Source organism: Seriola dumerili, unplaced genomic scaffold (genome assembly GCF_002260705.1).
Source record: "Seriola dumerili isolate Sdu_G_001 unplaced genomic scaffold, Sdu_1.0 BDQW01000807.1, whole genome shotgun sequence".
NCBI lineage: Eukaryota > Metazoa > Chordata > Actinopteri > Carangiformes > Carangidae > Seriola > Seriola dumerili.
In genome coordinates this window covers 2,956,963-2,968,708 of record NW_019175062.1, presented here as the reverse complement: position 1 = coordinate 2,968,708, position 11,746 = coordinate 2,956,963, and the positions used below count along the sequence as shown (strand labels likewise).

Below are 11,746 nucleotides of genomic sequence, written 5' to 3'. Positions count from 1 at the left end.
AAGTCTGCAGAATGCCGCTTTAAAATTATGAATTCCTGTCAACAGCTGAAGGTAAATATTAGTTTGCAGGCTGATTTTTATAGTTGATGTGGTTGGCAGAGGTACAACCAATGCAGATCATTATTCTTAAAGAGTTCAGTCTCATTACTGCCTCATCTGCATATACTGTGGTACCACATCACTGTGAAACTCTTTTGAACTCATTTATACCTTTTAGATAAAAATAAATACATGAAATGCATTTCCAAAACAAATAATTTAATATATTATGTATAATATTTATATACACAGGTTAACTTAACAAGGCTTTGTACAGCTGTTACAAAAATTGGTCCACACAGTCACACACATACATAAAGTACATGCACAAGGGCACAGTTAGAGAGAAGGACTGAGAAGACTGAATTTAGATATGATTAAGACCAACATGGAGTCTGGCTGGACGACAGTGGTTGGCATGACATTTAGGTTCAGCTCCATTTTGTTTTTTCAGACTCTACAGTTCTGGGAAGGAGCACACTGACAATGTGAAAAGGAAAAATGCAAGAATATCACTTAAGTAAGACTCTGGTCTTGGATTTCAAGAGGTTATTTGCTCACTTTCATCTGCTCCCATGGCAATGCTATCTTTATAACACTGATATAATGTATCAGCTGGAGTAACACTGAAGCTCACTTTGCCTCCATACTGTTCATAATGTACAATTACCCAAATAGGAAAAAAAAAGAATTTTGGCATGACTTCACATAGCTGCCTCAAACACTTTGTTCCTTTGATGAAACAGGCATCAGTAACCTCTGGCCTGTCTCTCCAAACACACACATACAGAAAAGTACAACAGGCGTGTGTTGATCACTTTGCATATTTTTATGTCATTGACCTCATGCAAGCCGTGTGTTAGAACCATGAAAGCTCTGGCATGATGCCCAAGTCACATTGTCCAGAGAGCGAGTGAGTTTGTTTTGCTCCCATGGAACACTGAAGATCCCTGTAGATCCACTGGAAGATTGGGAAGAGCTTGTAAAGGGCTGAGAAGTGTGCAATGTGATGTTTGCCCATGTGGATACCATCAGTGACATAATTAGTGAAAACTAGTTGGGGGAGACCACAACATTCTGTATGTACAGCATAATTGTAGGTTGGAAATGAAAAACATGGCCAATGATGACTTTGCTGAATTGTTTGCTGGTGAAGGTTTGCTGGAACAGCAGCAGCTGCACTCTGGAGTTCGATTCAAATATGTAATATGACTTGCTTTCTCTCTTAATTCACAAATAGAATACACCTTTTGAACGGAAAACCAAAGCCAACCCTCCATACCATGGTTTGATTCTTTGTTTGTTTTTTTCCCCAAAATTATCCTATTTCCAGTATTAAGTAAGAGTTAGTGGTTATAGAGGAATGTCTGACCATCTTCATAGAACTGACCTGAGGAGGATATATAGAAGCAGAAAATGCTGTGATGCAGCCATTAAAGCATGTTGTTCTAATGGATTCTGGTGCATTGCTCTTGGACATATTTTTGGGGATGATCTTTTGCATTTATGTTCCCTCTTTTGAACACTGCTTTGCAACTTACCGTACAACTCTCTTTTGATATGCAGGTGATGAAACCATTTTTGGTGAAAAGTATAACCAGTTATACTGCCGTAAAGGCACAGACACACCACCATTTAAAATCGCTTGACTTTTGCAGCAAAATCTATCATCTATCATCATTTACTTGAATGGGAATGTTGCAATTCGCTGGTGGATCGCAGTGAATTCACTCATTGGAGTGAAGTAAATCTACAAACTACCTTCAGACTATTACAAAGTACTTAAACTTAACACCACAGACTAATAGCAAACCATTTTGAAAGTTATCACTTTGAAAGTCCAGAATAGTGGAAGCTATTGTAGTTTTTTTGATAAACCTAGTAAAATGCAATACAGAGGAGTAATGGTTTGTAGATGGTTATAAACTATGTGAACATAATGTCCTGTCGCTATCAAGCTAACAGTCATTTAACATGCTACCTTGTACAGGGAACTATTGTGACTGACTATGGTTGGCATGTTTCCAGGTGGTTAGCCAGTTAGTTCACCAACTAGGTCTTGCGAGAACACAATATGCCACCAAGCTTTTAGTATTAGTAGTAAGGAATTGGGATGAACTTCACTGTGCCACTTTCTTGTGTGACTGTGCCTTAATTCTAAATTCTAGGGTCCTTGGAAAAGTGGTCTTTCTGGTGAGAATGCCAGAGGAAATACCAGAATCTCAATTCCCAGTATTCAACCCATGTTCTTTGCACGGTGTATAAGGACATGGATGATTACATCAACAGCCAATCTGTAGGTAAAGGATTAGTGTAGAAGCAAAGTACAGGTTTCTGGCACAACTCACCTACTTCCAAAGTGGAAAAAGGTGTAAGGAAAAAGTCTAATGAGGTCAAAACTCCAGCAACACTTGCAGTATAAAGAAGGACTTTATGTATGTTGTTTGAGTTTTGACGTCATGAGTAAAGGATTAAAAATTAATAAATTCAAATGCAATTGAACAGCAGAATGTTTCTTTTCAGAAAGACACTGTCAAAGAATTCCTTTACAGAGGGATCACATCTCCAACTGTACTGTAAATAAAAATCCATGAGGCAAGAGTCTTGAGACAACTGAGATCCCCCAAATAACATGATGGACACTTGGCTTTAGAAACAGTGACACAGGTGATCCAGTGTTAGTGAGTAAACGGCAAGTACTGCATTAGTAGATGACGCAGTCAGGTTAAACTACCACTGTATGACGACGCCACACACGCATCTTATCCCGTGGGTCCAGGGTTGATCTCCTCACAGTAGAAGATCCTGGGGAGCTTTGGTCTATCCATCCTGAGGAAGAGGAGGAGAAAGGGGGAGCCCTCTGGACAAGACAAGGGAGGGGATCTATTTGCTGAATTGAGTTAGGGCCTACAATTGATCCCTGAGAAACCCCAACACACCCATGCTGACCTGGTGCTGGCTCAATGACTCTGATCACTTCCACCCTCTCTGCTCTTCCCCCTCTGATTCTGTCCTCCTTCCTGCCTAGCTCAAGGTCCAGATTCATGGACATAGCCCTTGTCCTCCCACCTCTGGTCTTCCTGTAGCGGACTGGTACAGGTTGGTTCAGGTCTGGCTGCTGGGTCCCGTTTAATCTGGAGGCCTGATAGAGGCTGGGAAGCTTGGTGGGGGAGATCCAGAAAGGGACAGTGGGGCTCCCTCTTGCTAGATTGTCAGGTCTCAAGTGGGAAAGAGGATTAATCACAGGTGCGGGTCTTGGGTATGTGGCATGGATTTGATGGTGTGAGTAGAGAAAATTGTTTGGGCGAAGCTGCAGTGCAGTTCCTGGCGAGGTCACTCTCTGCCTGCTCTCCTTTTTTGTGCCATTGTTTGTTCCCTTCCCTTCATCCTTTACAGCCTCCTCTCCTCCGATCAATGAATCACTTCCCTCTGTGGTCTCTCCATCTTTCACCCCATTTCCCTTTTCATCCCATTTTTCTTTTTTTGGGATAATATTTTCTCCTTTGACTTCCTCTTCCTCCCCTCTATACTCTTCCTCTTCTCCTTCCCCTCCTTCTCCTGCCCCATAGTTGCTGGCCTTGACTGGCTCATGCTCGGAGTCCTCGTCAGCGCTGCTGCCTGGCAAGAGGGTACTAAGGCATTTTTTACGTTTGCGGGTCACAGCAGAGATGATGGACTTGGGTAGGAAGTCCCTGGCATTCAGGTCTTTCTTGGAGCCTGAAGAAAGCTGAAAGGTTGAAATCCCAGTCAAATAATGGTAACTCTATACTTCATGTTTCATAATCCGTGATCATATTCCCAGATTTAAAGTACAAGTGACCTTACCTTTGACTTAAGTGAATCACTGGTGGTTGAATCTATTGGAAAAGAATATGACGTGAATTTGAGCCATGCCATCTTGAACAAGGGGTGGTGTTCAGAGTGATACAAAGGTATGATATCTAGCTAATCACAGCACACACTACCAGTACTGCAACCTTCCAGGAGAACTCTAGGCTCATTATCTGAGGAATTGTCTTTAAAATCAGGAAAACAACTGCAACTGTTTTATACACTTTCAGTAGCAAAAAATGCTTGAATTTGCCTGTAACATTAGCAAGGCAGCAGGGTTATGGTCACTGGTGAAAACTAAGACTGATGGAAAGAAAATGAATGGCTTAATCCAATCCAATAGAATCCAATATATAACAATATTTAAAAAATAAATAAATAAAAAAATAAAAAGTCAATAGAAGCACCAAATACAAAAAAACAAGAAGACCTGTTCCTACCGAAGAGGCTGATCCACTGTCTCAACTAGAGGAAATAAGTGCAGAAAGGTCCAGAAAGAAAGATAAATTGAGAAAAAGTCATGAGTATTCACAGTCAGAAACATAACAGCTGGGAAAATAGTACAGAGATCTACTGGGACGGAGAGATGCTGAGTTTCTTGTAGCATTAGAAATACAGAATGTGAAAGTTAGTTAGTTAGTTAGTTAGTTAGTTAGTTAGTTAGTTAGGGTTTAGTTAAGGATTAGGGGTTTTAATTAGCAGGCCAGGCTCTTTTCCCTGAGCTGTAATACAGACTGTTTCCTATGTTTCCTATGTTTAAGATAAATATGAACGATCAAGAAATGCTTTCAAGTCAGGTCATACATGTGGCCTACAGAAACAGAAAGAACCTTTCCCATAAGACCCAGACATTCTTGTAGGTTTTCCGCTTTCTCTTTAAAAAGGTCAGTGTGCATCAAACAGTATCCATAAGTTGCACATGGCTATCACTGCTATTGTTTATTTACTCTAACTAACTTGAAATATAGCATGCATAAGAGATACATGTGCTTAAGATAATATTTTCCAGTAAAGTCCATTCGGAAAGTCTGGGTTGTTTCCGGTTCATTCAATGTACAGAGATGATTGTGTTAATTTTTTACTACAAGGACCTACAGGGAGGCCCAGTCAGCCGCTTATCTCTCTGCTCACTACATGTGGATTCATGACAGGATCACACAAGTAATGGGAGAATTGTGAATTCTGCTAGTTTTACTAAGATTCACACTATTTGCAAAGGTTAGTTTGACACAAACCCTTAGTTCCTGTCACCTGGTAAACAGCAGTTTCAGATTAGTCCAACTACAATAAAGGAAGGTCTTAGTGGTAAAGATTTAACCAACCTCTATCATCAATGGGAGCTGCACACAACAATTTCAAAAACAAAAGCACTGCATCAGGACTGTGGATTGCACCTTACAATGTAATGGCGTGTAATCTGTCCTTTCTATCTTTTTAGATAGATAGATAGATAGATAGATCGATCTATAGGACTATTGACTTAGATATACTTTATTTATCCCCTAGGGGAAATCCATGTGTCCAGTAACTCATTAGTAATAATAATAATAATAATAGCTAATAATAAACAATAATAATTAAATTAGTCCACTTCCTTTGGCTGAGGTGTTCTACAGCCTGATGGCAGTGGGAACAAAGGATCGAGACGTTTGCTGCAGCAGTAGCTGCCTCTCTGTACTTGCCAGAATGTTGTGGAGAGAGTCATTTATTTTGGATCATTCCCTCTGTTTCTGATTTCCTTAGAAGTTTGTCGAAAAACTTCTACTGTCTTACTCTAATTCTCTGTCTTACTCTCATTGTCTCACTTACTGCAACACTAGTCACCATCAGCTGTTGGCTTTTTAAACTAAATGTGATTTAGCCTGCTACTAGCTGTGGATGTGATATATTTCCCTTGTATAAGAATGTAACACTGGAATGGAATGGGAATGTTGTGTGGGAAGTTTCTAAATTGTCCCTCAGATCATTCAGGAATGTAATTATTTTGTGACCGATCAATCTGCATCTTTTAACAATTTGTTGTTCACACAGTTCAAATAATACATAATCAACTTCAATTCATGTCGTCTCTTATTATTTGTGTGATTCTACCTTAAATGCATGCACAATGCATTTTGGCCACACGTCTTTAATGGCAGAGAGAGGAGAGACGTCGGCTATCAGCCGACTAGGTCTATGCCTAACACAGACTGAGCCAGTTAGCTGATGAATGCAAGCAAAACATTTCAGTGGCCATTCAGTGTCTAACCAGCTTGGGCTTATTCACTTTACTGGAGGCAGAGAGAAGGCAGCTCAACTGGGGATTTGAGCTGTTTCACCTGTTGTTAGTTGACTTTCAATTTATGTGCTCAGAATATAAACCTCTTGAACTCTTGAAAACGAGATACATAACAACGAGCTACTTAAAATAGGGCAGAAACAGCATAGTAGAACAAGGCAAACAGCGAGAGACTGGCCACAGAGAGATGACCAGAATGAAACCAGCCATATACTAAGTTTTGACCTAGTCTTGTTCCTGAACTTGCAATCAGTTAATGAGATTGATAAACAGCATCCCTCATGGTGAACATGATTGACTCCAATGTTGGATTATGACTCCTCCTCACCTGATACCTCTCCTGGCATGCCCGGCCTGCCAATGTTGGACAGCAGATGGTCAATGTTGGGCACAGGCTGCATGTCCTGCTTATCCTCTGGAGCCTTCATAATATATTATAATAACACACACACACACACACACAGATGAGGATATCTGAGTTCAAACAATTGTAAAAATTGTAGTCATGATATGCCAAAATAACATACCTTCTCTTCCTTATCAAGTTCTCCATTACTGAAGAACCAGTCATACTGTTGGAGCAACAAAACACAGTATTACATACTCTCAATACAAAATACATGCCTGGAATTTCTTGCACTAAAAGATGCTGGTTCTTACATGCAGGATAAGAGTCTCCACGATTTTGTAGCGGTCAGGCATGTGAGTAACCATGTCAGTCATGTTGTCCTCTGACGTCCTCACCAAAGTGGGACCAAACACCAGGGCTAAGTTTCTTGGCTCCATCTGAAAATGCAGTAGTATCAAAATGATTTCATGTCTGTCCACAATTGTGTTTGAATTCAAAAACCAAACTGCTAATTAGAGAGGGTTAGGTTACCTTATTCTTTTCAGAGTGATCTGCCACCCTTTTGAGATGGCCCACCAGGAACTTGAGGGTGTGGTAATAGTGATCTGGGAGGTCATGGAGCTGGATAATAAAGAAAGAGAAGCAAGAAATGGATGGAGCAAAGAAGATTTCGAACTGAAATAAAGAGAATCCAGGACCAACATATTCATTGCTCTGTATTCTGCTGCCCATTTGACATCTACCAGTTTCTTCATCGTCTTCAGTCTGTCCTCTGCATCTTCTATCCGGTTGGCATCAATGAAATCATTGTACTTGTCTGTTGGCAGAGGATGTGCATGTGACTAATTTAGCATTAAGTACAGTTTCTACATGCAAACAACATGCAACATCTTTAGTTGACATCTGCTTTTTGAAGAAAAAGAAAGCTTTTTCTTTGTATCCAAAATGAGGAAATAATCCAGTGACCACTATTTTTTATATCATACACTATACATATTTATTATGATAATAAAAGACTATACAACAAACCGACAACTGGCCTCACCATCAGTAAACAGAGGCTCAGGCAGTTTTCGGAAGAATGATTTAAGCAGGCTGCTGATTACGTTCAGGTCCTGCCATCTCTGCGGGGACAGACAGGGGGGATGTTTAAAACTACAGCCTTTGTCAGTTATAACTGAAGTTAAGACATACAAGACAATTCATTGTTTTAGGAACTGGGTAATTAAGTCAAACAAATTTCCGTTTATTTAATGTCCTCTGCACCTCTTCAGCAGTGTTGATGTCCATGCCTTTGTTGAGATGCTCCTGAAGGTTGGACACCATGGCGTTATTCCCAGGCACCCGGTAGATGCCTGTGTACTCCAGACCTGTCGCCTCCACCACGCCACAGCACATCTCCACTATCAGTGGGACAAACTGTGGAGAGAGAGTAAAACAAGGCCAGAGGTGTGGTTGATAAGCAGGAAGAAAGGGACACATATGGAGGCAAAGGAGAAGTAAGGATGGAGATATGAAGGAGACAATAAAGATCAGAGGTCAGAGGTTTGACTGTGTTGTTCCTTTACTACTTTCAGCCAGCCTACAGAAACATCAGTCTGATGAATCTAATTGACTAAACGGCCCCAAGGTGTTTAATAGCATCTAAATGTCCACACCGTACTGTACATCAGATCATATTTAGATAGTAACACTAAACAGCAGCATTCATTTCAAACTGCCTTTTGTCAAACTTGGTTGAATTTCATTACAAAATAATGTTTTTCAAATTAATTTATCTTCATCAAATGACAATATACTGTTGGGGTAAGATTAATGTGAAATGTCAGATTGAGATGTGAGAATCAAATTTGGCTATCCTTTAAAAGAAACATTCAACATTTTGGGAAACAGACATACGCTTTTTTTTCAAAGTTTACTTAGAAGATTGATAGCAATCTCGCATGTGTGTTTTGCCTACAGTGCTGGAGATAGGATGTGGCATTTCTCTGTTACTATGATTACATTAGCATAGCAGGCCATGTTCTAAATCAATCATGAGGACCGTTGTATGCAAATGATGGACTGGCCAAAAACTGAAATTTAAACTGATGAGAAAACTCACATTAATTAATTGAATTTCAGTTTCTTCACATCACTTGTATTAATAACAAATAAGAGAAAATACAAATAGCGCAGCTTATTCCAAGTATGTCTTGGTGCAATACACAGTATAACTCGAAAGGATGAATATGGAAAACGAAGAGGAAACTTTGAACCCTATCAACTACGTTGTTAGACTTATCATTTTATCCACAGTTAGTAATTCAGACAAAGAAGAATTCATGTTATGGTTTTAATGTTATTAATGTTACTAAATCATGTGCTATGAATCATGTTGTAGGCGCAGTTGTCCATTTCTGGTCTCATTATTAAACACTACTGGTTTACTTTATGGTTGATAGCAGGCTGACAATCCTCCAGTCGCACACCAAAAGCCTTTGGACTGCCTGTTTTCTTGGCTTTCTTCATGATGTTGATTCCCCACAGTGCCTTGTTATCATCTGAGTACACACACACACACACACACACACACACCAAACACACAGAATTTAGACACACATTTAAATTTAATATTGATATCCATGTGGAAAAATAGTATAGACTAAGTAACTGCTCCTAACGTGGTTGAAGGTGAATATTTGTTTTGCTTCACAAATTTTAATGATAAAGCAAAGAAGACATTGTGACGACAGGAAAATAATTCATCCTCCATTCCCTGAAATTAAAGGTTTACTGTTCACAATGTCTTGTACACCAGACTATTGGACAAATGAAAATTGTGAGCTCATGGTGACAGTGAAATCAGGGTATTCTTAAAACAAATAGAATTCATCCTCAGGGATCACAAAAATAAAACCTTCCATGTGGTAACAAGGACTGTTTTATTTCATATAAGAACACATTTTTATGTCTGTTCAGGTGGTTAGTCAGTGTTCATCAGACAGAAACTATAGTGTAGATCATTTCCTAATGTTTATTTATACATTAAAAAAAAAAGGTCACACACAAATAAAACACAAATAATGAAATTTGTTTTGCAGAAAACAGAACTTGTTCAAGTCATAGATTACCACCTTTGAATAAGCTCTAAAAATACAGTCCTTGGTTTTAATAGTGAGTTGTTGCCTACTTCCAGTTATTACATGATTACATACATTAATATATAAATTATTTATCATTAAATTTAGTATTTCAATTTAACATGTTAACATTGTTAACATCATATGTGAAGTAGCAGGGTGATGTCTGATGGGAATGTCACTAGTTTTGCAGGTATTTGGTCATTAACCAAAGTATTGTTAGAGGGTCATGAATCATGAATGTCTTCACAGAATTTCATGAAAACCATCCAATAGTTGTTCAGAGATTTCAGTCTGGACCAAAGTAATGAACCGACCTACAGCCACGATGCTAGCATGACCAAAAAGCAACATTAAGCAAAGTGTGTCAACTTTGCTTGCTTTTAACCCGCAGTTAGTAGTTTGTTGTATGTTGGTGAGCACTGAGAGGCACCTTGTTTGTACCCACCAGTTCTGGAGGCGCGGTTAACTGACGTGTTGTCAGTCTTAGCCAGGAGGAAGGGCATCATACGGTGGACTCTGGGAGAGGAATCCGGCTTGTTACCTGTCAGACTGTACCAAGAGAGAAACAAAGATGGTCGAAAATGAAATGAAATGAAATGTGTTGTGATTAAAGGTTATTCTTTGAAAATGGGGTTTCAAAGGGAATTCAGGAAGGCACTGTGCATTCTTCTTCAGGTCTCAATATTTTAATAAGTCTCTGTAGGATTACCTCAGTTTTATGTGAAAAAAACATAACATACACTGCAGTTTAAGTTATTGTTTCAGACAAGCTCATAGGCCAGAGCTACAGCGACTCCTGATTACACAAAGGGTAGGGGACAGACTTTAATAGGAATGGAGCACAGAAAAGACGCGTTTCCATGGCCGCATATAATCCACCATTCTGACCTGTGTTTTCTGTAATCATTCAGCTTCTTGTTGATGAGAGCTTGTCTTGAGAAACCAATCTCCTAGAGCAAATGAAAGGTATGTATTAGTTCAGGATGAGTGTGTTTGTGTAAACTGTTTAGACTAACTAGGAATGAAGTTCTAACCTCATTGTCAGTCTTGCTGTTCTCTCTGATAACCCTGATCCAAGCCAGCATGTCGTCCCTGTCCTCGGCCTGCAGCAGGTATTCACAGAAGTCTTGCGTGGTGAGCCTCAGGGTGTGCTTACGCTTGGTTTCACTGTAGGCGATGTCGATCAGGCAGCTGCGGATGCTGACCGGGGGATGCTCGTCCTGGCTGGGCCCTGCCCCTGCCCCATGAAGGACTGCCTCTCGCTTGTCCTTGTAGAGGAAGAGCAAATTGGAACGGAGCACAGAAAAGACACGTTTCCATGGCCGCATGCCACCACCAACTTTCTACAAGAAGAAGAGACAGAAACAGCAACAGGATCATAAACTTTAATATAAAATAAAAAAAACTCCAGTGTGAATTACTGGATCAATCGGGGCAACTGCCTATTGTTATTAACTCTTCCCTAAATCCCTCACCCAAATATAAAACTGTCCTATCATAGTAATGGTAGAAAATGTAACTTGATATGGCAGGTCTGTCAAGGTTTGGATTTTTCCACATGGCAAACCGGTGTGCACTGGATTTTAATAACATCAGCAGGTCTCCAAGTCATTTATTCCTTACACTGTAAGGAATAATTGTACATTGTAGTACAGTGTAGTACAGTGTTGTAAGCCTTACAGTATTTAAGCCTACAACACTGTACTACAATACCTGGGCTAACTATCTCCTACTTGCAGCATTTTCATTACATAGCACTGAGTTAGTAAGATTTTATTTTAGTCAACCAACTTATCTATAATAGATTAATATATGTGAATATAGAATATATAGAGTTCATGTACACATTCTGTGTACATATACAGGCTCTGACCTCATCCCTCGCCACACGGAAACACCCGCTCACCACAAAAGGGAGTAGGGAGTGACTGTAATAACCCCCACCAATTGGGAACGTAGGCTCAGAGCCTATGGGTGGATGCTGGGAGGTGGGGCTTTTTGAATTGCTATATGAATGGCACCAGCAGTCACGTAGCTGTCAGGTGAGCAGTGTGACAGCACCAAGCAGACAGCAATAACAGCTTAAGTGCATTGCCATCATCAGAAGGGTGCATTAAATATATA

General features: G+C 39.8%; 1 protein-coding gene across 1 annotated transcript in view; it reads right to left on the bottom strand.

Annotated features, from left to right (window-relative positions):
* Positions 1-250: 250 nt before the first annotated feature.
* The window catches only part of LOC111237078 (rho GTPase-activating protein 23-like), a 59,211-nt gene continuing 47,715 nt past the window's right edge, over positions 251-11,746 (bottom strand). Inside the window, exons 12-24 of the mRNA XM_022766036.1 lie at positions 10,657-10,965; positions 10,511-10,572; positions 10,068-10,171; positions 8,928-9,040; positions 7,764-7,916; positions 7,543-7,621; positions 7,241-7,314; positions 7,029-7,118; positions 6,809-6,934; positions 6,676-6,720; positions 6,477-6,570; positions 3,865-3,896; positions 251-3,766 (exon numbers count right to left, since the gene is read on the bottom strand). Coding sequence (XP_022621757.1) covers positions 2,765-3,766; positions 3,865-3,896; positions 6,477-6,570; positions 6,676-6,720; positions 6,809-6,934; positions 7,029-7,118; positions 7,241-7,314; positions 7,543-7,621; positions 7,764-7,916; positions 8,928-9,040; positions 10,068-10,171; positions 10,511-10,572; positions 10,657-10,965 — 2,283 coding nt within the window. The 3' untranslated portion in view covers positions 251-2,764. The remainder of the gene's footprint in view (positions 3,767-3,864; positions 3,897-6,476; positions 6,571-6,675; positions 6,721-6,808; positions 6,935-7,028; positions 7,119-7,240; positions 7,315-7,542; positions 7,622-7,763; positions 7,917-8,927; positions 9,041-10,067; positions 10,172-10,510; positions 10,573-10,656; positions 10,966-11,746) is intronic.